Source organism: Aythya marila (genome assembly GCF_965140915.1).
Source record: "Aythya marila genome assembly, chromosome: 2".
Lineage (NCBI taxonomy): Eukaryota > Metazoa > Chordata > Aves > Anseriformes > Anatidae > Aythya > Aythya marila.
The window spans coordinates 79,683,635-79,711,117 of NC_139043.1; the positions used below are offsets into that span (position 1 = coordinate 79,683,635).

Below are 27,483 nucleotides of genomic sequence, written 5' to 3' on the forward strand. Positions count from 1 at the left end.
GGAAAGATAAAAGAACATAGCAAAAAAAGAAATCAGGGAGACTTACCATGGAGTCTCTATTTAGCTATATTGTCAAAAAAGTTAAGTAAATAACCCTTAACCAAAGACTAAGTGTAAGGAATGACAATTTCTTTTTAGATCTACTTTAACCAGAACTTTTAAATAGAAATTTATTGCATAAAGTCTTCATTAATGCAAAGTTTCATAGTTAGATAAGCACTATAATTTAACAAGGAAGAGGCCAGATTTCTCTGTCGTTAGATTTCACTGAAATACCAAAGTGTTAAAACAATCAAGGAAAGTCTTTACAGGCACTTACTTAAACGGTGTGAACAGAAATGACAATGTAGTTGCCTTTTTCTGATTCATCTTAACCTGCATAAGAAAAAAGTTACACCATTACATGCAAGTTGCAACAAGAACAAAAATTATGTCAGGCATTAAACTAAGTCACAGAAAAGTTCTAAGACCACAGAAAAGGAATTAAATCAAGTTGCCATTAGAGTGCCCAGGAAACCGGGTTTTAAACATTTGTCTGTATAACTCCTCTGAACGCTGAACCAGTGTTTTTGGGAAGCCAGAGCTGCTCCAATGTAGGTAAAATACAGCCCCCTCTCTGCAGCAGTGATTTTTTTTTTACAGGACTTCTACCGTTTTCAGGATTTCTAGCCATTTCTTTCCTTTATCCTAACAGACTTTAGTGACAGTCTCCTGTGAAAGTGGCATTATTTATGCTGGACAGGAACTGGAACACTGCTGCAACAGTGCTGAAGCAGTACTGTTAGATCGATTAACCTGCACCTGGATAAAAATAGAAGGCTTTGATGCCAGAGTCACTTTGCCCAAGGCCCTTCAAAACATCTTTAAGGTCTCCTGCACCAGTTTGACTTGAGTTTGACTGCTGGCATAAAGCAGAGGAAAGAACTTTCTAGCACACTGCTTCCAGAATCTGACAGCTTGAAGTAGCAACCCACATGTCTCATCCAATCCATCCAACGCAACGTCCTCTCTCCAGGGAGTACAAACTGTGGTCTGGTCAGTCCATCACAGGAAAAGTAAAAACCCACTTGGCATGTCTAAGGCAGTGTGCCACTTCTGCTTCAGCAAAGAAATGCAAACAGAAATCACCAACAAACCTTCCAAAACAATTCTAGAAAGAAGCTACCCAACAAGAAAATAGCTTAGCACTACAAAATTACAGAATACAAATAAAGACAAGGAGGACTAGAACTACTTTTTTTCTTAAGTAGTCCCTGAGGCAACAATTTAACCCAAAAGAGCCAATTTCCACGTTCAATACTTAGAGCAGAGGTCTTCCAACTGTGGAGGCTCTACCCGCATACTTCAACTTCACACCCCAACAGCCAGTCACTCCCTCTGCTACATGCCAGCTCTCCACCACCAGAGATTGGAAAGCAGCTCTGCTGTTGACATGGCCAATTTGATAACCACATAAACCTTTTAATAATTTGGGAACCTGTCCATTCAAGGGACAGAAGGTGCTGAAGGCACTAATCATCATGTTACATCATTATCTCAAGTGAGTGCCTTGCTCTGCCATCATCACATGCTTTCTGGACGGTTCTACATGCCTCTGCTTCCTATCTGTGGAGATGATAAATTTCCTTCAAAGCATTTCTATGTCTTGCCAAAACAGACTTTTAGGATTTGTGTTTTTTTTTTAGGATTTTAATCCACAGTTAAACAGCATCTAGTGAAATAACCCCCCCCCCACACACACACACTTTTGGACCACATACATGTTCTTACAATATCCAATATGAGACGAATCAAGATAGAAAGCAGAGAAATGTTTACAAAGCATACAACAGATATTAAGCATAATCTAAAGGTTAATTAACACACTAATTTTGTTTCCTTAATGGACATGTGCCTGTTACTTTTTGATCTGTTTATTGGTCTGCTGTAGAGCCTTGTCTCCCAACCACTGCTGAAAAGGAAATTTTCCTTCACCAACAGCAGAAATCAGTGCTCAGCTTCAGGCCTACCTACGAACTGCTGCAGGTTTACACTAACACCAATAAACATCAGCATTAAGATCCAAATCAAGAAAAAGTTGCTCATTTCCCTTACTAGGGAGATGTTTTACTGAAGTCTTTCAAACCTCTTCAGATGTAGTTCACAGCTAGTATCACCTAGTATATGCATACAACTTTAGTCCTTTAAATTACAGCGTGCCATATACACTGCATGGCCCAGCATAATTATTTCACACAGAATAATAATTATTATTATTGAAAGAAATATTTCTCTTTTTCACCATGTTTGATTACCTTAAATTGCTCGAGAACCTGAACAGCATTGGTAAACATGCTCTCAGCTTTGAAATGAGCACTGTTGTTCAGATATTCCAGAGGCAGGGTTCCCTGGGGAAGAATAAATAAATATATAAATAAAATGTTAAAAATTTAAGGGAAGACACAGGAATTTCTCTAACTGTATGGTGGGCCAAATGAGCAGTAAGACTGCTTCAAATTACTACTTAAATAACTACTGTTAACACCTAACAATGCTCTCACATCATTTATTAGCACTGCAAAGACTGCTTGTATTATCCCAGCTCTCACAGGAACACAAAGGCATGTAATGCAAACTGTTAATTAAACTACGTATTATATAGTAATAAAGCTTCAACCACTCATCATATGCCATTTTTAAAAAAATATCTAGAAGTTTTCCATTCAAACCCTTGCTTGGTCCTGACTTGCCCAGTACTCAGGATGAGAAAGGGAGTGTTAGGACACTTTTCTCAGGTTAGTTTGCACATCCAGCAATCAGTGGAAGACACAGGGACTGGGGCAGAGCTTGCAGAAGAAATATTTTGAAAACGTGTTATATATTGATGTTTCAAATGGAAAATGAGAAGCATGAGAGCATGCTGATGCAATGCTAATTGTCAATTAGGTATTTATTAGACAACCTTTGGGCTACACAAAAACATAGGAAGCAATTTCAAAGAAAAAGCTATGTCAGTGAAGACTGTTCTCTCACTGTTTACGAAATTAAAAGCACAAGATACCATCTGAAAAAAAACACCTCATCACATCAAATTAAACAAGAAATAATTAAACCTTAGATTGCAAGAACTATCTTGTTTACAGACTCAGCTTTCTTGATCAAGCTCAAATGTTATTCAAACCATATTGCATTTTTACCATCCCTAAAAAAAAACACACAAACCAACAGAAACCTTTTACATAGCTCAACAGGGTAGGGTTGCAGGTTATAAAAGGATTGACTGCCTTTCCAAATTAAAGTACTATATAATATATAAGAAGATTAAGTTCATGCTCCGAAGTGAAAATGTATGCACATAAAATTAAAACTATAAGCAGTCTCATACCCTCGAGCAATTTCCCAGAACTGTAATCTTTTCCCTTCTATCTCATCCCCAAAATCTCTTCCTTTAAGACATGCGGATTCCCATAATATGGTAAGACATTTGTACTACTTACCACAGAATTCAAGGGGAAAGGAACACCAATAAGGGAAGCCATCAGCGGCGCTATATCAGCCTGTGCAAACAGAAGCATCCCATTTTAACACAATTCCAGCTTCTAAAACTAATAAATTCAGTTTAATTTTAACGTATCTACATTTGTAACAGTAAATGGTATGAGACTGTGAAGTTATAACATCACTACTTCATAATATTTTGTTTACTGTTTCTTGTAGTCATCACAAAACATTGAGCCTCCCTACTGATAAAGTTTCAAGACTATATATTTAGTTTAAAAGGCAAAATAAAAAAGGTATTTATTCACGGGAATTCAGTACCTTCTTCACTGCACTCAGAAGCATACTGCTTTATGACAACTTATACCACAGAAAGCACTCATGTCGTATTTACAGCTTTAAGCAATACACCAAATTTTTGCTTTTCAAAATGCTCCTCCTCCCAGATTTTCAAAGTGAGGATTACTCAACTTCTCCCCTTCACAGAGGCTCTATATTTTTTCTTGTGCCCACTCAGCCCTTAACCCTCAAGAAGGTCCCTATATCTACATCGAGGCTTCTCAGAAAACAAGTTACCATTACCTTCTGCTTATGATGAGAAACAGTGGATTTTCACTAGGTTTATATTTTTCTTTAGTATATAACTATACACCAAAATTTTTTTTTTCTCTTCACCATAAATCTGAAGAAACTATGCTGAAATCAAAGGCACTGCTGCAGCCTTATGTTTACTGTGCAGATGCAGACTCCAAAACATTATTTGTTTGTAGTCAGAGAGTATGCAGTATAATATAAGCAGAAATCCAGCTCTAATTTCATACTAGGGTTTTGCTGAAAGCAGCTTATCCAAAGCTTTTCCAACTTTAACCTTCCAGTAAAAGTTTCTTTCCATTGTTTTATCATGTTTGGAGTCTTATTCGTACATTGGGTTTCACAGGATGGGATAAAGGAAGAATCAAGTTGCCAGTGCACAGATGTACATTATCTCCTTGATTTATAAAAGCTTGGCTGTTTTAGTATCAAGGGTTAAGTTGTCCTTTTCTTCTTCCTTTACAGTGCAACGCTACATATTTGTCTAAAGAGCCAAATGGCTGGGCCATAACTACAAACTTTGTTAAAAAAAACAGCTCAACGGTAGAGTAAGAATTGGTTTTGATTCATAAGTGATAGCAACTTCTGAAAAAAGTGACAAAAATACAGACATCAAAATAGCTCTGAAAAACAACACTAAACATGAAGCTGGTTAACTTAAATGTAGCCAAAAGTATGCAGATGCTTGCTAGCTTGGGAAGCGTGGCCATCAGACTATGCTTTCTTGTGTTTAGCTGAGCACCTTCCATAGGCAATATCCATAGGCACCTTCCTGAGGCAATAGCTCAGATCCAAAATATTTTAAAAAGCACGAAGCTGAAGGAAGACATCACAAGCTATTTCTAAAAGCTTGCAAAACCAAATCCCACTCTGAAAACAGATGCTATTCAAGTTACATTCAGATAACTGACACTGAGCTTGCAAGGAATACCTGACATATTGTACTGCACTCCTTCTAAAAAGGCATATTATCGCAATTAAAAATGGGGAGAAAATTCATTCAAGTTCCCTCAATTAGTTTAAATCACACAAAACTCCATTTGAAAGCTTACAAGTTCTGAAATTAGGTATGTTTGATACCTGATTGACATCCAGCCTCTTCAGGTTCTCCAGTTTCCACTCTGCAAGAAATAACAGAGCACATGAACAAATAGTCTAAATAGACTTGAAAGGGATAATTCAAATGACATTTAATGTCTTGTTGGCATTTTCTGAACAGTGTTGTTACTAAAGAAAACTCTAATTTGGCTTTAGGATGCTAGCTTAGGAGAGGTTATGGATGGAACACAACAGGCAGAAACAATAAAATGCATTCATTTCAGTTCACATTTCCTTTTATCCACCAGGATAAATTGCTGCCTGCAATTGTGACCCAGATCAGTTGAATAAAGTCCAAGCCTTATTTTTTTTTTTTTTTTTTCAGTACAGCACAGAAAGTGATGTGTTACCTTCTGTACCAACTAAAAGAGTCAAACTCAGGTTTAGGAGGACTGTTTAAATCTCTTCAAGTGCCTTTTTTTTTTTTTTTTTTTTTTTTTTAAGGTTATCCAAAGGTTTCTAATGTACCGGTACAGAGTGGTACAATCATACTTCATGTGTGCCATATGCAATACTAGCTAAAAGCAAGCTCAAGGGAAAAGTTCAACAATTTAGTAATCAGAACAACTACAATGGAGACGGAGACAAACCCCTGAAGCTATGGTGCATCATACAAAAAGCTGGTTGAAAACAGCATTTTCCTGCTCTCCATTAACCTCTAAGGAAATGAAGAGGAAATTTGCTGTTTTCACTGGGGGTAGAGAGCTATTTCAAAACAAAGTTAAGGCTTTTCTTTCATGCCTTTTCCTAGCGTTTAAATTAGCTTACCCAATACCTACAGCAATAATATGAGAAAGAAAAACAAACAAACAACAAACCCCACAATTTTGGTAACTCAAGCTTTAAAAAAAAATAAATCTGATACACAGGAAAAAATGGTAGGGGCTGAAACTGGCTTGCAGACAGAGTACTTAAAATGTTGTCACCTATGTACGTAGAGCAGACCTTGATTACAGCAGTAAAGAATTCAGAGCCACTTTTCCTCAGCTGGGGAACCCAACTTAACGTCAGCCACAGGGACACAGTCACCTTTCCCAAGTGAACACGCAAAGCTAAGTGGAGCAGTTGCTGCCCTGCTAATGCTGTTTGCCCAAACGACACCACAGAAGCAGCACAGATGCCGGCAGGGCTCTGCCCAGCATCTCAGAATCGCAGCTGCCTCGCTTACACCCCTCCCAACATCAGCACCTTGTCTACAGTCATCCTCTGGGTTTAAATGAATCAAAGTTTAAGGGCAGCAGAAACAGGGTTTGTTAAGAGTGCTGGTAAACCATATTTCCCAGTTCTGGCCCAGCCTTGTTATTTTCCCAAGCAACAATAGGCATTCAAATCCCGGACTGCATCCTTTTCGTGTCCTTCAATACACCCTGTCAGCACCAGACCCAAACGTCCCTACTTTGAGTATTGCCTGTGCCACGCTTATTTCCAGCAATTAGCTCGTATCACTGCAAGCTTCAGGGACCCGACTGCAAGTTCACTGTTATTTATGTGCTCAGAGCACCCTGAACAGCAGCCACGCAGCTTAACAGCAGTAAGAAATAGTTGCAATGAGTTCCCATAGCAACACAGGGCAGGATTATCAGTATTTATCAGGAATCCTGTATTAAACTTGCACCAAAATGAGCAAGTTAGTTTCCTTTTGCTTCCCAGAGCAGGAAGCGGGTTTATATTTCTAGAGACAGATTCTCACCTAGATTTTTATTATATAAAAGCAATGTTTTTTTCTCTTCTAAATGACGTTTCCCAATCAAAAATGTAGAAAAACAGTCTATACACATACAACGTGTCTAGGGAAGGAAGAAACCATAGCTCTGCTGGAGAAGCTTCTAGCAAACCCAGAAACTTTTACATCTCTGCTTCCCTTGTCTATATATTTTCAAGAAGAGAATAATTTGAGCCATATGCCTTGGACCAGGCACTGTAAGACACTGAATTCAAGTGTTCCCGAGGAACAGGGCATCTCCCAGACTGGCCAGCCTGGGTTGCACTCCTGGGAATGAGACGTGGCAGACCTAGATGCTGCCCTTGCTGTTTTTGTGTTTCAAGCTTTCAGCTTCTTTTCTATGGAGCAGGAAAGGCAAATTCAGAGAACTCTTCAAAAAAATTATTTTAATCATTTTTTTCTTGCATATCTCAGTTTTATGAAAACGTATGGGTTTGTAACTTAATGGAGTAGCTGAACTGTACTGACCTGAGAAAGTGTCAAGTTCCATTTCAACAATTTTTTCTTTTCTTTTAGACTACATAAGCCTACTGGAAGCTGTTACACACTGCCAGAATGTAACATATTACCACAGAGAGCGTATTCACTTTTTAGAGGATAGTTATTACTCCAATAGAGATTACAACTCTCAATATATTCAAAGACACTTAGAACTCAAAGAGAGATTATTCCTGACAATTAAGAACCTGTAACCAGTGCCTAAGCCAAACAGCACTGTGATTTTCAGCTGGAAAGCTGCAGAACAAGCCTGGAATGAAGGGCTTTAAAAAAAATAATACATATATATATATATATATATATAAACATATATATACACCACCACCACCAACAAAAAACAAACACCACTACAAGGAAAACATGAAGCAGGCAGAGCAGGGTGCAGACATTTCCTCCTTTAAGGAAATAAACACATCCTAACTGGTAGCAGCCAACCCCCTTTTTCCATCGTGTACCTAGATGTCAGCTCAACAGTCATCTTCTTTGAAGTGCTCTCACACCATTTTCATCATTACTTGAAATCAAATGCTGGTACTAAAGCTGTTAAAAATCAAAACTGCAACAGCTGCAAAAATCATCTATTATGGATAAACAAAGACACTAAGTGTCCTTAAAAGTCTAGCAGATCAGCCACCAGACACCAAACTCTGTTGTTTTCATTTTTTCCCATTGTTTATTGTACAACTAATTTTCAATTTGATCTGACATGCTGTAATTTTATAGCAGGGAGTAATGAGCACAACATGTACACGGCCTACGCTGGACAAGTCTTGTTTAATCTGTTACAAAATACCTTCTCAAGAGCAAGGTGGGGTTAAAACCCCAAGTCTGAAGTCATTTTTGCCCATTTTCTCTTCTCTAATGCAGCTTGACAAACCATCCAATAAAATATTTGATCCCAAGCAACACCATGAGAGATTCAAGGCATCTTAAGAAACAGAGCAGGCTACAGAAGTCAAACACATGAAAAAGGAAGAGCTTATGCAGTTAATCACATCTGATTTGCAAATCCCAAGGAAATTTCAATAAACCACTTTGAAATATTTATTATTATTATTTATTTATTTTTTAAATAGCAGTGTTTACTTCCCTTAGATAAGTTACAAATGGGAAAATTAACAGTAAAATAGTCACAGTTATTCATTGAGAAAGACTGTTTGTATTTCCTCAAAAGCCACAAGGATGAATGTGAGATAAGATGCTCCAGGCAAGTTCCCAGGATTCTACGGTGGAGCTAGAAAGAGGTCTTCGGACCTGTCAATTTATGTTTCTGTACAAATAACTTTTAACCTCTAGGAGTCTTCTGAAGAAGCAAGTCTCCTCCGTAACTAAGTTTTAAGAGTGTTAATAGTCTTCTGTACGCAAAGAGAAAGTCCTCAGTTCCATGACTCGGGAAGAAATGACTCTGATATTATCTATCCAGTTTTGCTATATCCTCCACATGTACGTCTGTCACCTTTTCTTTCTACACTTTCTCTCACAAAGCAAGTCACATTTACTGTAATGGAAGAGAATTCAGTGAAGCTTAACAGATGTAACTGCTGAACACTGCCCTTTCCACTAAAACCTCACACTTAAGTTTCGTATTTTACATACCTTTCAAAAAATTGTCTTCAAAGAACTGGGATGTGACTTTCTGTGGATAATTCACTCCAGCACCCCAAACAATCAGGGGTGTTAAAGTCTCTGAGGGATGGCCGGCTCCATGGGAACCTAAAATACACCAAACCAAAAACAACCTAAGCTTCAACATGCACAGTGTAATAAATAAATGTTCACACACACAGTTTTTATTATTGAATTTATGCTAAGATTGTTACAGGATCAAAACTCAAGGTTGAATTAAATTGGGAAACTGGTATCATTCAGGTCAAGCCTATACAAATAAAATGCTGTATATGAAAAAAAAAAAAAAAAAAAAAAAAAAAAAAACACAAAACTGTTAATACAGAAACTAAAGCCAAAGTGTTCAAAAGTCTTAAGGTACAGAAAGTCACCTGTTCACAAGTGTTCAAATCCTGTTGCATGTGCCTGTCCCTGAGTGCTCCATGGAAACCAGAGCTGGTTGATTAGAGCAGTTAGTTAGCTATGTGCCTAGAAATCACACAGAACTGATCTCTGTGGTACTCAAATAAGGATTAAACTTCAGTTTCAAAAACAAGGGACAAGATACATAGCATCTGCCATCCTTTCCCAGTGATGTGAGTTCATTTTTAAGGTTTTAAAGCCTGGTAGCACACTTCAAGAACTGATGAAATAGCACGTCCTTCCCTGAGAAATTTAATTTCCTAAAGATTAACATACCAGTTACCCAAAGGAGAAAACAAACTACAACATCTCAACACAGCTGCACTGAAGCAGAAACCACACAAGCTTGAAAGAAACTTTGGCCATTGGATTCAGCAGGTGAGGTGCCACAGCAGTGACATAAACCAGTCTCAAAGGTAATGAGATGGTTATACAAACTATGCTGGGCACGGCACATGCTACAAGACTATATGTTTTATTTGTGTGTGTGTGTGGACACACACCCCCTCTGTATGTATATTTTAATCATTCAAGAGGACAGAGAAAAATGCATTGCTTCAAGAGACGATTTTTTTTTTAAAGTAAAAAACAATTTGATATAAATTTGGGAATAGCACTGAGGTTGCCTGTGCAATTGCTACGGCAGAACTGAAAAGCCAGCTCTGCTTTCTTTAAACAGCCACACTGGTCTGCAAATAAGATTTCAGACGTACAGAAATCCCTTGGAAGGCATTCTCTGGGCTCAACAGCAGCAAGTATTCCTCCTCACAGAGTTTGGGAAAAGAACAGATGGAGGTCACACTTCCTCCATGCATCAGCTATTTCCTTGTATCACAGGAGGGAAGTACAGGTTTTGGTGAGCTTTCATTTTATCTGAGCCACCAGCTCCATCAGCATTTTAGTGAGTGTGCCTCCATTAACACTGCAAGACAGATGTAGCTGAGCGAGGCAGCCATACTCACCCTTCCTGTTTTCAGGACCATGTTTCAGTCGAATCCGAACTAATGAATTATTTCAGCTGCGTCAACTCCCTGTACCACCTGCCAGCACCCCCAAAACAGACTTTTTTTTTTTTTTAAAGGGGTAAGGGAAGGAGATTGTGCTGCTGGTTTAGGTTTCTGTGCTGTCCAGCACAGTGGTATGTTTGCCAGGAGGGCAGCAGGAACAAGAGGCTGTGATGAGGGTCGGTGTGGGACTGCCTGTGTTAGCAGTCAGGAATCCCCTCTGAGGTCAGCTTAAAGCAAAATCACGGAGTCAGACTAAGAAAGCAAGTGATTGTTATCAGCCTTTGCTAACAACAGCTGGAAATCCTCCCAAACGTCTTAATTATTTAAATAAATCTGGTGCCCACCCCGTTCTGCAAATAGTCACTGAAAGACTGTAGCACTTGTGGATACCACAAGCCTGAATGAAAACCCACTGCAGTAGCCTTCAGAAGGCTGACGATGGGCCCCTGCCTCTTCTTTAGGTTTGCTCTTGTATTCACTCAAGTCAGCTCTAAAGTCACTGACACGCCTGGCTGAAGATCAAGCTTTCACTTCTGACAGGAGGGAATGACAGAGGACTGTGGCAGACCTGTAGTTCTCAAAGCCTGAAGTCTTACTCCTGTCACCTTTCATTCCCCCTTCAAAGGTTCCAGTACATAATGAGAACACCTCAGAATATATATATATAAATACATTTTATTAACAAGACTACCTGCTCTTCCAAACTAACAGCAAACCTGACCTGTTTTCAGCTATTGAATCAAAAACATGTACTAACTAAAAAACTAATCCAGGCTGATGCAGATGAAAGACAGGCCTCTGAATACCTTAATATGGCATTCATTTTATATTCACACACCTGCTGAAGAGTACACAGGACACTCTGCAGACAGCAAGCTGCTGATGAGACAGTGGCATGCTCTTGCAGCAAGGAAGGCCGACAGCACCCTGGGCTGGGTTACCAGGGAATAGATCCAAGCAAGGGATTATTCTCCCCCACTAAGGGCTTCTGAGGCAGCCTCTAGGCATTGCATCCAATTTTGGACCCTCCAGAACAGGAAAGACATCAACCAACTGGAACGAATCACAGAGTGGTTTGTGTTGGAAAGGACCTTAAAGAGCATCCAGTTCCAGCCCCCTGCCATGGGCAGGGACACCTCCCACCAGCCCAGCCTGCCCAAAGCCCCATCCAGCCTGGCCTTGAGCATCTCCAGGGATGGGGCACCCACAGCTCCTCTGGGCAGCCTGGGCCAGGGCCTCACCACCCTCTGAGTGAAGAATTTCTTCCTAAAACCCAATCTAAATCTCCCCTCTTACAGCTTAAAACCATTCCCCCTTGTCCTGTTATTATCTGACAGAGCAAAGAGTTGCTCTCCAACTTCGAGTCCCCTCTAATAAGCACTGAAAACTCTGTAGGAAGTATTGAAAAGCTGCAATAAGGTCACCCCACAGACTGCTCTTCTTTAGGTTGCACAGCCCCAGCTCTTTCAGCCCTTTCTTCATAGGAGAGGTGCTTCAGACCTCTGATCATCTTCATGGCCCCCCTCTAGAACATGTTCAGTGAGAGGCCACCAAACTGGTCAGAAGAGCATATGCCTTGCAAGGAGAGGCTGAGGCGCTGGGATTTGTTTAACCTGGACAAGATTTTTTTATTTTTTTTGAGGGGTGTGTGTGTGTGTGGTGGGACATGAACTTGTACTTGGCCTGCTTGTACTGCAGTGCTGGTAAGTGCAGGAAGATGGAACCAGGTCTACGCTGCGCTATGTGACAGAAGGATGAGAGAAAATAGGCATGAGTTGAAACAGAGAGTGGTCAGACTGCAGGTAATGGATGTGTATTCCTTCCTTCCATAAGGGCAGCCAAGGAATGGAAAAGGCTGCTCAAAGGGGCTGTGCAGGCTCCAGCCTTCGAGGATTTCAAGGCCCTGATGTATAAAGCCCAAGCAGCCTCGTCTGATCCCAAAACTGAGCCTGCTTTGAGTAGGTGGTTAGATCTCCTGAGGTCCCTTTGATCATAAATATCATACAATATCTCTCTCTATATATACAGACACCTGCATACACATATATTAAAAATTACTACTTTAAACAACAAAAAAATCAAACTTAAATTTTATTTTAAGTGGCAGCCAGCTCAGCAATAAATAATATTCCAAGCAGACCATTTTGCAAATGAGCAGATGGCAATTCGGCTGATTTCGAATAGATATGAACACTTTTGTCGTCTCTGATAACAGAAAGCTTGCGTAGCATCCGTTAGAAAAGTGCAGGATTTCACACACAGTAAGATGCTGAATTTTGGCATGACCACACCTTGACTCAGAAGTGTCACAATTAATAGCTATGAGCACACACAGTGTATTAAGACAGACCTATCACTTCAGTTGGGAGCATGCAAGGACAGGAATGTTCTTAAAATTATTGGAGGAAAAAAAAAAAAAAGACAAAAAGGAAAAAGAATTGTCTAAAGGACCACAGGAAACCCTCCTCATCTGCCTTAAGTCTTGTTACACCAGAATTGCCCCCAGTCCTTCAGCAGCTATGGTTGTGCCCTCCACAAGTGCCCCCTGTGAGTACCAGCCTGGCTGGCCACCTGCCTCGCTCTCCTGTCCTCACAGCTGCTCCTCCTACTCTCCAGAACCAGCCTCTTCTAGAAGATCACGCAGCAGTCCCATCCTTCCTGCTGTACCTAACAGCACAAGTGGGAAGACAGGCCACCCCAGAAAACTTGGTCACCAGCTCCCAGTCAGGCTCCCCACCTTTCCTTTTTTTTTTTTTTGTCTGTTCTGTTCAGATCTGCAACCCAGCTGTCACAGGACTGATGAGGGCCCCTGCAGCCCCCATTAACCATTTCCTAATTCACCTGGGGTTCATACACAAGCAATATTTATCAGATCAAAGCAGAAGCTCCAAAGCTTCTAACAGGACAGTGCTCTAATCCCACTCCAGATGTATATTCCACACCCCACTCCCACTCATTAACTCAGCTGACTGCCAACATTTAAAAATGCTCACCCCAATCTGTCATTCCATGGTCAGAAGTTAAGATAAATGCAGTTTTTCCATCATTTCCATAGAAGCTTTCAAGCATCGAAGCAATTTCTTTCACACCCTCATCAACTTTTCTAATATTCTCCTTGTACTCCCTGGAGGAAAAAAAAAAGTTATTAGATTCAAGGTAGCTTTTGCATTTGGTATAAAGCAAGTTATCCACAGTAATTATGCCCAACTTTATTCCTCACAGAACCTCAAGGTAACAAAAGACATTCTAGATGTAAAACTCCCCCTCTGTTAAGTGTAATGTGAGATACTGAACTGCCACATTGCAGTTTGAAAGTCCCTTGAACTACAGTCTCAATGGCTTTTTATTTGTGTTGCAAATCTAACCGGTCCTTGATGGTGGACAGCTTATTACCCACAGTAATGAAGCAAATTTACCAGGGAGTGTAGTGACAGGACAAGGGGGGGGGGGGGGTTAAACCAGAAAAGAGTAGGTTTAGTTTAGATATAAGGAAGAAATTCTTCACTCTGAGGGTGGTGAGGCCCTAGCACAGGCTGCCCAGAGGAGCTGTGGCTGCCCCATCCCTGGAGGTGCTCAAGGCCAGGCTGGATGGGGCTGTGGGCAGCCTGGGCTGGTGGGAGGTGTCCCTGCCCATGGGGTTGGAATCAGGTGGTCTTTAAGGTGCTTTCCAACCCAAACCGCTCTGTGATTCTACAAATTAAGAATCATAATAAAGAATTCTGGAAAATTCAAACACATTAAATTAGAAGTTTCAGAAGTTATTTTACACTAGTAACTAAGACCTCACAACGCAGGAACTGCTTTGAGACTATTCGTATATCAGCACAGATCCCAGAGTTTGAGTCAGAGGCTAAACCAAAAAAATCATGCATTTTTTAGAGACAGTGACAAAGATTAAATGTTGGCCAACCAATTTTCTATTTGTTGCTGTTGCTAAAGTCAATTTGAAAACATCAAAATAGAAAAGAAAGTGAGACATACAACAAACATAAGCTTTGGAATGACGCAGAAAATCAGAACAAGGATTTTGCAAGTATGCAAGGATCAGGAGAAAAGAAAAAATATAAAATCCTATATACAAAACATTTGACTAAACAAAAACAAATCTCTCAAATACCCTACTTCAAGGTGAATTGACGATGAATACTGTTAATAATCTAAACTCTTCATTCAAGCATCCTAGGAAAGCTAAAGGATGGCTGACAAATTGCAGCATCAATATTTTTGATCTTACTTTTTTCTGCAGAACCAGTCTTACAAACTTTCAGCCATGCAGAATCCAAAAAAACTGTTTACATTTTACATGTGAAAATGCAGGTCCCTACAGATCCTCTAGATCATGTATAAACTGAATTAGAGGACCTGCTAAAAAAAAAAAAAAACAACAAACAGATCTGAGTAGAGAATTAGAACCAAGCATAAGGTATATATATAGCAAAAAAAAACCAACAATAATAATAATTAAAAAAACTTCTATAGAGAAGACCTTAAAAAAAGAAACCTCTCAAAATTCAGAGCATAAGTAATCATGGTGACATACATGGCCTATTGTAGAAACCCCCAGGACTGCAAGTCTTGTTTGGGGCTTGATAAAGAGCAAGGTCAAGAAAAAGAGTTACTGTATGCACTCAACATTAATAAGAAAGATATATTTAACCTCTCCAATTACCTTGAGTTTGGCCGATGAGCATGTCCATTCGTGTCTATGCCTAGCAAATGCATGAACAGGACCACTTTTTCTTCATTTAGCGCAGAGAACAATGTTTGATTACTTCTTGAAGAATTAAAGAAGCTCTGTATGGAATAAGCCATTAAGATATTAATCTGAGAAGAATGGACAACAATGACAGGAAGCCTATTAAAACTAAAATGCAGCTGGTTTTGCATCAAAATACCAGTAGTTATGAAGAAAAAACTGCTTCCCAATTTACTTACTACCATCAATGTAGTCAGTCCAAGGTTTCAGCTTATTTAGGACAGGCAACCCTTAATTTTATTTTATTTTTTTCTAGTTCCCATTAGGGAGGCATACCAATGACTCTATCAACCCTTCTTTGCTTCTTACATGTACGCAACTACGCACCACTCCTGAGCTCCGCTTACAGCTTCCTATTTCTACTGATTTTTAAGCTGGAAGTGAAGTTCTCAATACTGCTGCTGCTTTGGAAGCAGATCCTGCAGGACTGAGATACCAAGCTACAACTCATTTGCAGGAACCAAATTAAAACAGAACAAAACAAGACACGCTTTGCAAATACAAGCGCTACAGAACATACATCTGCCTTGCACATGTCCTACTTAAGCATCCCCGAGGCAGATGCCAGGGGGGGATTTTCCCCCTGAGACTGTATGAGTCTTGACATGGCTATCGAGATTTAGACCAGCCACACTACAGCAATGCAAAATGCAGGCAGACAGCTATTTCAGCATGATCCCCCTAGAAACAGAACAGCCCAAGGAAACAAGGTTGGGTAAGGTTTCAGTTCAAAGAGCATCCAGGGGACCTTTCAGTAACAGGAACAGAGAAAAGTGTCTCTGAATTTCACACAGGAGCCTAGGGCAAATGCTGGTAGACAAAAAAAATTTCTGTCGCCAAAGGGAAAAGCAACCTACCACATACCTGTGATGGTGGTGGAGCTGCTAAAACTAAAGCTCACACCTTGGGTAAACTAAAATCATTGCACCAAGAAGAAAACCAAGCTGGCAGCAAGAGCACCATAGTAAGCTGTGTCAGGATACCAAGACAGTACTCGATTCCACCCTTTTTCCCCCTGAATATAGCCTAGCCACAGACTGATATCCAAACATCAGCTCCTCTCCAAACAAAAAAATAGTCTTACCCAAGCCCAGACATGTTTTAAATGAAGGTACAAGAGAAAAAAAATATCTGGTTGCATTGTTTTGAAAGCAGTATAATTATTTTTATAGATGTGTCCATTTCCCAAATGGGTCTGTCCACCTACACAAATTTGACCACAAACTGAAGCAGCCTCCCAGAACACACACCAATAATTTAGAGGATACTGTATAGTTCTGTTTTATTTTTAATTAAATATCAGAACAGAAACAGGAAATTACTGGAATTATATCTTAAAACATAGATGAATATTAGAAGAAAGATACTTTACATCTAGGCTTAACAAAGCAAAAGAATATTTTTAGAGGAAAGCAAGGCTTTATATTAGAGAAGTTCCTGTGATGCTCTGAAAATGCCCCACTCCCCCAGCATCAGCCACCTCTTAACCCTAAGCAGCAGCAGCCAAAACAGCTTGCCTAACCTCAGGCTAATTGAGAATAAGGCAAAGGGAAGGAGAGTGTAACTTGAGCCAGCATCTCCTCAAAGAGCAAATGCAAACTTTATCCCATGGAACATTTTTAAAATCACACGCTGCAAACAGAAAATTCACTGCAAGGAATTATCTTCGGCTGCTAAACTTGACAAGCTGATAAACAGGAGGGGGAAGAAAAAACACAAAACAGTTGGGGCAAAAACAAATAACCTTGCTCAAGTGGTTGCTGTACCATGTGCCCAACACCATGCTCATAGCCTTCTAAACACCTCCTGGTTTTGGTACCCTTTCACACAACCTGAAACCTGTGGGCACTAGTTGCCAAGCCACCACTGTATGTTAACTACGTGTTTGTCTCTATTTTTTTTATTTAGCTTTTATTTGCTCTATTGAGTGATATTATCTCCTTTGTATATTTAAGCCAAGTGTCCTCAAGAAGTTTTTGGGGTGGGAATAAACAATGAGGCTGAGAGAAGCTTGGCCTACAACTCGTTACTAGGAAGCTGAAGAGGTTATGGAGCCAGACTTCTCAGAAACATTCAACAATAGGGCAAAGGACAATTTGAAACACGGGAAATTCCAGTAAGATTGGGACTTACTGCTTATTTTTTATCACTTTGGAAACCGTGAGTGCAGCCAGATCTTTGAACAGGTACCAAAAGAGGCTGGAACATTTCTGCCTTCCAAGATGCTCAATGCTGGCCTGGGAAGGCCTGAGCAACCTGCTGTCACTGGCATTCCTACATGCAGGGAGCTAGACTAAATACCACTAGAGCTCTCCTCCAACTTGATTTTCCTGTGATTGAGTTATACTAATGACAAGCTTTACAGGGAATAGATAACTCCATTCCCAGAATCCAACCAACTTTCTGTTTTTCTGGTAAATCCTGGCTACAACTGAACAATTTAGGAAGATCAGTAATGGATTTCCAATGAAAAACTTTCACAATAAACTGACAAGTTGTTTATAATGCTTAAAATGTAACATTTAAACATGAAGGTGGGTTTTAACATCTGTAAATCTTAGTATCATAAGAAATGTTGGTATCACAGCCCTCCTTGTATTGGGAAAAGCAAATAAAAGTGTACCTAGAAGGTCTAGCAAATACCTGCTTTACTGATGTCTGAACAAAATATAGACTTCACTAATATCTACCAAATTGTTGAGGACACCTTGTTTCCCCCAAAACGGAGCCTTCCTTGGAAGCACAATCCTTTCGTAGAGCTGATAAACTGCTGCTGACTGCATGGATGCACAAGAAGAAAGAGACTAAAACTTTCTCCTGCCACAAAGCTTCTTCACACACAAATCCAGGACAACTTAATTAAATTGGCTGATTAAAGTTGTGCACACTGATGTGTGCTCATGCGAGAGTTTAAACGGTTATGCCAATTTTTAGATGCAAACTAAAAAAGGCAGGATAAAAATACGTATGTCAGGTTTATATCAGTAGAGCATGCTTATGCACAGCAGCGCTATACATTTAAATAAATCATTCAACCATGGTACTGCTAATTAAAACAAAGCTGTTTCTATTAAAATCCACATCAGGTCATGGAACATGGTTTGCAAAACTTCAAAGTTTAACATGATCCAGTTCTGGACTCCAATCTCCATCAAACATACAAGGAACAGTCTGAAGGCTTGGGTGGCCTGTTTCTGGCAGAAAGGGGCCAAAGGAAGAAATACAATGGGCAAAATGAAAAGAGAAAGAAGCTTGCTATCTGCATCTACATGTCCATTTAAATCAGAAGACATCAACTTAGTATTTTAGAAGTATTTTTGACCCTGTGGTCATAATAAATTGTGGTCAGACCACTGCTGAGACTCATCTCCAAGAGACTGTATAAATACTTGCAAAATGATTAAAATATTCCACTAAATACAATTAGGTTCAATCTTCTAAAAGTGTTTTTCCTCAACATTTTTAAAATCAGAAATGCATTTTGAAATACTTATTTATTACTGTTGCAGTATTTGTTCTCTAATTTTTTTTTTATTTTTTTCTTCAGCACAAAGTCAAAGTACGATCCAGCTATAGGTCAATAACTGAAAATTGTTGGGTCACATCCTGCCACATTCCAGTTGGTCCCCTATTTTTTAAGGTTTCTGGAAAGGAAAAGTCCAATAACCCCATACCTAAGTGGCCTAGGTGGGTGGCAGTAGCACCCACAAACTACCATCACACATTGACATTCCACCAAGCTTTAGCCCAGCTGCAGATAACCACTCACATCATCTAGTCTATAATCAGTCTTCTCTGTCCTCAAAAAGGGCTGGGATGTCCTTATACCATAAATAGTCACTGTAGGAACTATAAAGAATCATTTTTTTTCCCCACTCACGACTTAAGCAATCTGCTTCCAATGCATACACAACTACTAGCCAGAGTTTACATACCTCCTGACTAACTTAGTTTCTGCTATATTGCACTTTTGAGGAGAATAAGCAATTCCACAGAGACAGAGCTAACAGCCCAAACACTAGTCGGCCATTCTCCATTTTATCCCCATCTTTCTGGGAGGCAGAGAAAACCAAAAAAGGCCTTGTGATGTTTGGGACCTGCTAACTACACAGCAAAGAGGGGGTACACCTTCGTCTTTTGCTTTCTAGAGCAGGAGACACAAATTCAGGGACCATAAATGCAAGACAAAGTCAAATGATGTGTGGTTAAGTATTTTCCTCCCTTTCATTTTATCTCAAATACATGTTGTAGAAAAAGTAGATTTCAGATTTCAGCACATTATCATTGTTACCCATATATTCACAACAGCGTGGCTGAGACGGATGCTGGAGCTATAGCAGAAGAGCGACCTGTTTCAGGCAGCCTTAAGTTTCATGCTTCTGAAGCAATCGCTGATGTGTAACTGAAGAGATGATTAATGGAATGAGTGTTTTACGCTAGTCAATCAAGTCCTACCCATTCACAGCATGAAATTTAGATAGGCAAAATAAGCCTTTACAACAACAGTGGGTGCTGGTTCCAAGGAAAAAGTCATCAGCAATGACATATATTAAGCATATCATTATGGCTTGAAATAAGAAATGTCATTGTGTGTTTTAACACAAGAGAAAGGTAGCACCACCCTCATACACCTGTGCAACTCTAAGTGACAGCAGGGTGTAACTTTAAGGCAAGTGTCCAAGGGTAACTGACAGCCTAATTTGATTTGTATTATTCATGCATATTACAACAAACAACCTGGCACGTGTGCAAGTTCAGAGAGGGCAATGGTTAAAAAACAAATCAAAAACCTTCTTTCCGCTTGCAAACACAGAAAATCACTTCCTTTGAACACTGGTGACTTGTAATAAACTTTTCAACCCTACATTATCGTTTAAAGCAGGCCCACCCTTGGCTTCCTACCACGGATGCTGATTTGGTTTATATATTGGTTTATTTGTCCTTATTTAGGTTTGATTTGATTTACACTGCAGCTAACGTTAATGCATCCAGCCCAAAGATCATGTGGAAGAAGTTTATTAAGACTTGAACTGCATTTAACATTGTTATGAGACACAGAAAGCCAAACCCCACCTAATCACTCCACTGACGTACACACTTAGGCACCAACACCCACTAACAGCATTTCTTAATTCAGGACAACTGAAGTAGCACAGCATACAACATGAACACAGGAATTCACAAATTAAGCACTGTGTGCATTGGATATTAATACAAACAATGGTAATATCACAGAAGACTGTCTAGCTGAGCAGAGCACCATGTGAACGAGTAATCCTGCTTCAGGGCCTAAATTGCCTTTTTAACAAAACTAACCATGGCTCCTCTGGCAGTCACAGCATAGCATTAGCCTCAGCAGATAATCAGGAGTCATCTACGTGCATCAGAAAAAGCAACACTATAGTAGGAGCAGATCGAGTCCTGACAGAAATTAAGCGAATAATATTGTCCGTTTTTTTTTCCATAATGAAGATCTGTTTCTCCCTACTTAATTCAAGTAGGAAAACACCTCTAAGATCATCTAAGTCCAACCTTTTTCGGAGTATTGACAAGTCCACCACTAAACCATGCTACTAAGTTCTACCTCTAAATGTTTCCTGGAGACCTCCAGGGATGGTGACTCAGCCACTTCCCTGGGCAGCCCATTCCAATGCTGCAAGACCCTTGACCCTTTCAGTAAAGACATTTTTCCCAATATGCAGATATTTATTAGGAAATTCTTAGCTAATCACACAAAATTTTAAACAGTCTGTAATACTCTAAAAAGATAGGTTTCAGGTAACATGCAAATTTAAGTCTAAGGAAAGCAAAGAATATTTGTTAAAAGGGTATGTTTATTAGCATTTTAATTAGTATTGGATGACACACTTCCTCTAATCTATTACATGACTCATGATAATCAATTCAAGCCCTTTTTTTTTTTTTTAATACTTACTGCCTCAAATGATATCTCTTTCAAAAATTTCTTATTTTCCAGATCTATAGTAAAATAAACATTACCTATGTTTTATACACTGGTAGCATGAGAAGATTCTTTGCTCACCTTAACATGGTCAAAAACCCAAGTGTCAAGCTTGGATGCATCTTGTGCTCCAAAGTCTTCACTTTCTGCTGTGTAACAAAATGTATAAACATGATCTCCAGTAGCACCTGCAAAAACAATATAAATGGAATAGGAGACAACAGAAAGAAAAGTTTTCATCCTTCTTCCTTAGTAAAAAAATACATGAATATTAATGCATACGAACACAAATCCATCAAGAATGACAATCCTGAGAGAATTCAAAGAAGGATCTCTCCTTAAATTATTCCACCATTTACATTTTTAAGCCTAGATACCATATTTATCTCATTAGCTTATCAGCATCTTTGGGGGGGCTGGGGGAAGGGGGGGAGGAACAACGTTACTCAATACACTCATGTGAGAAAAAGCAGATAGAAATTGAACAACTTCCAGTTAAAGCAAGTTAAAAAACTTAGTTTTGAAACAAGTAACTTCATTAAAATGTCTTACAGGAAACTAGACATCTAGAGCCTTATATGAGCACACAAGTTGTTGTTGTTTTTCTTTTGTTATTTGTTTAGTAAATTGTACAGGGCTTTTGATTGTTAAAGTGAATCATACAAGACAACAGGATATCATGTATGCCTTTTATTCAGGAAACAATCGTATATTACATACAAGGCAGGCAACAGCACGGAGTATATGAGGTCCACTAATGCAAACACACAGCATCTGAACAAGATGATTTCATCTTGCATTCACTGTCCACAAAGTAAAGCAGAAAAAGAGGGGGGGAAAGATAATGAAGACCTAGAAGAAAGTAAACTTCTGAAGTCCTGGAAAGATCTGAAATTAGGTGCAGTTTAATGAGCTATTCAGTCTGTGGCTGAGCTGTTAACAGCTTGGGAATGCTATTTCTACATTGACTACATAAAATCCCAAAGGGGAGACATTCTTCTATCAGTTGATTGCCAGTCAGCATGTAGCTGATTTTCTGAATGTCAGAATTATATAATGCCATTTTGTAAGCTTCCGGGCTTGTCAATGGACTAACATCCCCATATAAGGGACATGTTTAACCAAGATTACATCCAAACCTATGCAAGTGATGCAGGTATTTCAGGCCAGAAAGATGAAAGCTGGCACAGATCTGGTGCAGTTCCCCCTGCTGTCCCTCGGGAGATGTTTCTACTACTTATAACCCAGAACACTCACTGCACTCCTCAGTCTGAAAGAAAAGAACAAAATACTCCAGGGCACTTAAAAGTGAATTAAGGAGTTCAAATTGGTGGATAAAGGAGCTCAAAAGAAGAAATAAGCCCTGGTGATCACTGTAAGGATGACTGATGTTCAAAGAGGGTAGAGTGCTGTACTGTTTGTTCTGCAGCATTACAGAACATCGGACGAGACCTGTTTTTGTGAGGTACAACACCAAAGAAGCTAGATGAAAAGCATGTAGTTTGCAGACTGGGTAAAGGAATGCTACTGGTTACCCATTCTAATTTCCACCAGAGGAAAAAAAAAAAAACATGTAGCGGCTAAATGAGGCCATATAAGGAAAGCTTTGGAGTGCTGGAAAGATCTTCAAAATGATTTTAAGAAAAAAGAAAACAACCAACTATACAATATTATTAAATAATATTTTATATTTCTGTATTTTGAGAGGTGATAGGCAACAGTATGCCTGATACTTCTTTGAAATGTGGGGACAAGGCAAGGAGGATGCAAAGACGTGATAGAGAAGTAGATGGTAGCCAAGGATGAAAACATCCTTACGAAGCAGAGCTCTACTGTGTTTAGTGGTGCCATTACACTAATGGAAATAATGTGGAGATGCCAAAAACCTGCACACCAGATACCAGCTGTTCCTATGGCAGACTTCTGCCTGGCATGTTGTCTCAGCCCTTAGTATCAAGATTCAAATACTAAGGTTAGGAATAGAGTTATCCTCCTACAATAAGATTACATCCTTTGGAAATCAAAGCTCTCATTCTGCCTGACCCTCCCCTGTCCCAGCTCCATGCCGTCCCTCGGGTCCTGTCGCTGTCCCCAGAGAGCAGAGCTCAGCGCCTGCCCCTCCGCTCCCCTTGTGAGGGAGCTGCAGGCCGCCATGAGGCCTCCCCTCAGCCTGCTCTGCTCGGGACTTAACAAACCAAGGGGCCTCAGTTGCTCCTCATATCTCTTCCCCTCCAGACCCTTCACCATCCTCAAAGTCCTCCTTCAGAGACTAATAGTTTTGTGTCCTCATATGTTGTGGTGCCCAAAATCATACACAGAACTTGAGGTGAGGCTGCACCAGCGTCAAGTAGACCAACCCCTTCCTTCAATGGTCCAGCAGAAGCAGCAGCTTCAGATCCTTTCTCAGTGTGGTTTTCAATACTCAGGATTACACTCTAACCCAGACCTACGACAAAACAGTATCGGGCTGGACAACAGCAAGACAAACTCAACTCTTGGCAAGTCTAGAAGAAAAAATGGAAGTTTTCACAAACATTCTGGAAATAAAGTAGACATTTTCAAAGTACACTATTTTCAGATAATTTCAAGCTCTACCTAAAAATATCATGAAAATAAGGTTAGAATTAGAATACCGAATCTGCGTAGTTTAAGCAAATTTATCTATTGGAAAGTAACATTCTCTAAACCTGCTTCAGATGTATGCAAATTGCACACTAGTTCCAAAGATACTTCTGACATTTTCTCAGACTAACATTAATCACACAAACTTAGACAAATTCAGATATCATGCATATACTTATATTTTGATATAGAGAGACCAAACAGCATTTTATTTACCTTCTCTATAGAATCTACCACCATCTGACTGAAATATTTATTTTATGACAGAAAAAAGACTGGAAGATAAATAATGCCAGCAAATGGGATTTTTCACTCCTTGACAAAACCCAGCAGGTATCATATATTCTTTATTCATCATCCAATGAAAACGGTGTGAGAAGACGTGTTTCTCACAATGGTGAAACAGTTAAAAGAATTCTGAATATTTTGGCATGATGAAAAAACACAAGAAGAGTCATATGACTGTACTAATTTCCAACATGGAAAGAATTTAAGCTATGTTCCACTCATCTTCTTTTCAGCTTTTTGTAAAAGTGAAGCTAAAGTTAATAAATACTTGATTCCATTCCTTTGTTTGTTATAGAAGCCAAAGTTTCCTATCTCTCCTCTTCTTTGGAAACTCGTAACAAAGAAATGGCAAACGTCTTTATTCTATACATGATCAAAAATAGATTGCTTATAGATAAAGCTTATATTGGAGAGACCAAAGAAGGCAAGAATACTTTTTCCAATAAAAAGTTAAATCAGCTTTATATCACGAGAAACTGCTTCCCAGATAGCATCTACTTCTCAAACTGTGCTGCACTAAACCTTTCTCAAGCAGTGTGGCCATAGGCCAAGGACAGTTCATTTTTGGAGGATTCCAAGAAAAAAACACAACAAAACAACAAACAAACAAAACAGCTTCACTGGTGTCACTCAGAATAAGCCATATTGAGACACAAGACAACTGTATGGAACTAGCCTTGCACACCCCTGCAGAAAACATCAAAGCTGCTTCCAGTCCCCTGTTTATCTTCTTACTCAAAGAAAATTAACAAAAGGACAGGGCTTTGTAAAATTCTTGAATTCCCCAAATATTTTCCCAAGAATATATCCCTAGAAATGTAAATAATCTGTGCAAGGGCAGTATACTACCTTTCCTCGCTCCCCAGTCATCATCAAAATATTTCTAAATACAAACTGTTATCTGAGGTCATGGGAAAGTGTAAACTTCTAGGATATATTTTTACAGCTTTTCATGAACTTAAATTTATATGGACCAACCTAGGAACAGAAAAAAAAAAAAAAAAAGAAAAAAAAAAGAGGTGTGTGTGACAGAGGAGATACTGGGGAGATGAAGAGAGACTGGAGTTCAGAAAATGAAGGAAGAACTTTAAACCAAATTAAAAGCATGAAGTCCTTTTAACTATGGGTGTTTCTCCTTTAGTATGTTGACAGAATTAAGTAAAGCCTACTTAAATGGATGATAAATAGGGATAACAAAATAGGAATATCTTCTTAAAAGCTTACCATTTCTCCACCCAGTCTTGAATTCACAAACTAGAAATCACATGTACAAAAAATAAACTGGAAACATGTCATTCACCTTCTTCTTTAACTTGAAAATTTCAAGTCTTTCTATTTTATTACCAGATAACTACGTGTTAAAAATTCACAAAATTTAAACCTTACCTTTTGCAAACATTGGCAAAATATCTGGGCTTCCCCAGCTCCACGTATATTTACTTTCATTGAAAACAGAGTCAAATTCCACTGGATTCTCCTTCCATCCTGTTAAACATACAATTTCAATTGGATTGCCAAAAGATTTTTGACTTCTTTTCCATGCAAATTTTCTTTTTGGAGGGTGGGGGATGGAGGAAGTCCCTTCTACTATTTCACAATGAACCGCACTCCGTAGGTCTCAGTTTTACTTGTTTTTGCCTCTATTTGCAATTAGTCCCCCATTCATCAAGAAATGAGATGAAAACCTAAGCCAATCTTGTTATGAAAGGATTCAGACAAATAACACACAGCTGGTTTACCTTCTACAAAGCTAAATTTTTCCTGAATTCTAAATCCCCTGTTATCTGATTGCAGCTTTCAACACACCGTGCATTAAGTTACACACACGTATTATATTACCAATAATCATGTTCCACCATTTCACAAGAAAACCTTAAAGACTTTCTGTGACAAGGCAGCTGACAAATATAAAGAGATGCTCTTAATAGCAACTCATGCCAATCCTGCATTTGTAACAATGTCAGAAGGAAGAACCTTCTGACTAGAAGCCTGAGCAAGATCAGGTAATTCCTCTTACCCTCCGCTTTCCAAAAACAACATAAAACATTACAAGTGTTCCTAGGGGAAGGCATAGAAGCATACAAGACATCAAGTTAGAAACATGAAGGTTTGTTCCATATTATTAACCACCAAGCATTCACCGACAGCAGCTATCTCCAGCTAAACCATAGCTGAAGTTTCCACTCCATTTTGCTACTGATCCTTCAACTCCACCTGACAATGGTTCAGCTAAAACAATGAAGTTTACTTCCGTTTGCAACAATTATTTAACCACCTTCTATTACATCCCAAATTATAATTTAAAACAATCTGTTACATGAAAAGGTAAATCCAGAAAGTTCTTCTGCTTTTAGACTTAGGGTGCTAAATCTTACTAAATTACAAAATATTAACTTGTGTAATGCATTTTCATAGCTAACAATATTAACAGAGGGAAAACTATCCAAAATGAGATTTTTCCATATAATCAAACCACTATGCAAGTGTTTACCGATAACATAGAACCTAGTATATCAGTAGAATTCCTTATCTTGGAGGATGGTGTTTAAAACTTTGGGACTGGCATACCTTTAGCAACTGCACTGACGTCTTCATAAAACCCAGCTATCAGTGCAACGTGCCCTGGTCTGGATTCTGTTGGGACTCGGGTATGAGAGATGCCCCAGCTGCCATTATTCTCCAGAATAGCCCTGAAAAAAAGATACAAGTCAGTTAATGCTTGTGACTTCTTGCAAGTAAAATGTTTTGCAGATAAAAAGAGTGACAGGTAGGATGCTACACAGGAAATACAAAAAGCCCAGATTAAAAATAGATTTTTTGCTTTAGCCTGCTGTGCAGCAACTCAAACCAAACATTAACTGAAAGTAGTTCTGTATTATAATACCCCACAGATAACATTGCTATTGTTGACCACCAACACTCAAACAGACCAGTTTAACTGATGTTTTACAACACTTACACATAACATATAGTGGTTTTGTTTTTTTTCTGCTGTCTTCTAATATGGCTTAACCCCCCCAGTCCCTGCCCAACAAATTGTTGCTGTCTGGCATTGCTTTTCTTTGTTCTTTCCATTTAGCTTGAAAGTTCAATCTTCCTTTGCTCATTAAATACACTCAAGTATAATTAGTTCTTGGGACCATGCCTGTCTTCTTTATCTATGCTTAATCTTGGAAGGCAGCAACGAGAGGATATAAACCAAATGTGAATGCAATGTGGAGATCATTCGAACAACACAGAAAATCCAGGCAAACCTATTATCTTTTGCAGTTACGCTGAAGCAAATCAGAGTAGATTCTCACCAAATATAAAGAAATACAGAAGCTGCCTAGGGATTATACATGTACACATAAAATCATTTTAAGATAAAAAGCAAAGAAAACAGAGGGCAAAGCTCAAGCGTAAGAAACAGGCTCAAACTGTTCTTGTCTGC

General features: G+C 39.1%; 1 protein-coding gene across 4 annotated transcripts in view; it reads right to left on the reverse strand.

The window, feature by feature from the left end:
- Nucleotides 1-27,483, reverse strand: part of PIGN (phosphatidylinositol glycan anchor biosynthesis class N) — a 113,329-nt gene that overhangs the window by 70,074 nt on the left and 15,772 nt on the right. For all 4 annotated transcript variants that reach the window (XR_014316808.1, XM_082752275.1, XM_082752276.1 and 1 more), the window contains 10 exons: nucleotides 26,619-26,740; nucleotides 25,437-25,535; nucleotides 21,222-21,328; nucleotides 15,092-15,216; nucleotides 13,416-13,546; nucleotides 8,984-9,100; nucleotides 5,149-5,189; nucleotides 3,477-3,536; nucleotides 2,295-2,387; nucleotides 320-375 (listed from right to left, as the gene is read on the reverse strand). Coding sequence is in view for 3 of the 4 variants with exons in the window: in XM_082752275.1 (XP_082608401.1) it covers nucleotides 320-375; nucleotides 2,295-2,387; nucleotides 3,477-3,536; nucleotides 5,149-5,189; nucleotides 8,984-9,100; nucleotides 13,416-13,546; nucleotides 15,092-15,216; nucleotides 21,222-21,328; nucleotides 25,437-25,535; nucleotides 26,619-26,740 (951 nt within the window). In the remaining variant the exon portion in view is untranslated. The remainder of the gene's footprint in view (nucleotides 1-319; nucleotides 376-2,294; nucleotides 2,388-3,476; nucleotides 3,537-5,148; nucleotides 5,190-8,983; nucleotides 9,101-13,415; nucleotides 13,547-15,091; nucleotides 15,217-21,221; nucleotides 21,329-25,436; nucleotides 25,536-26,618; nucleotides 26,741-27,483) is intronic.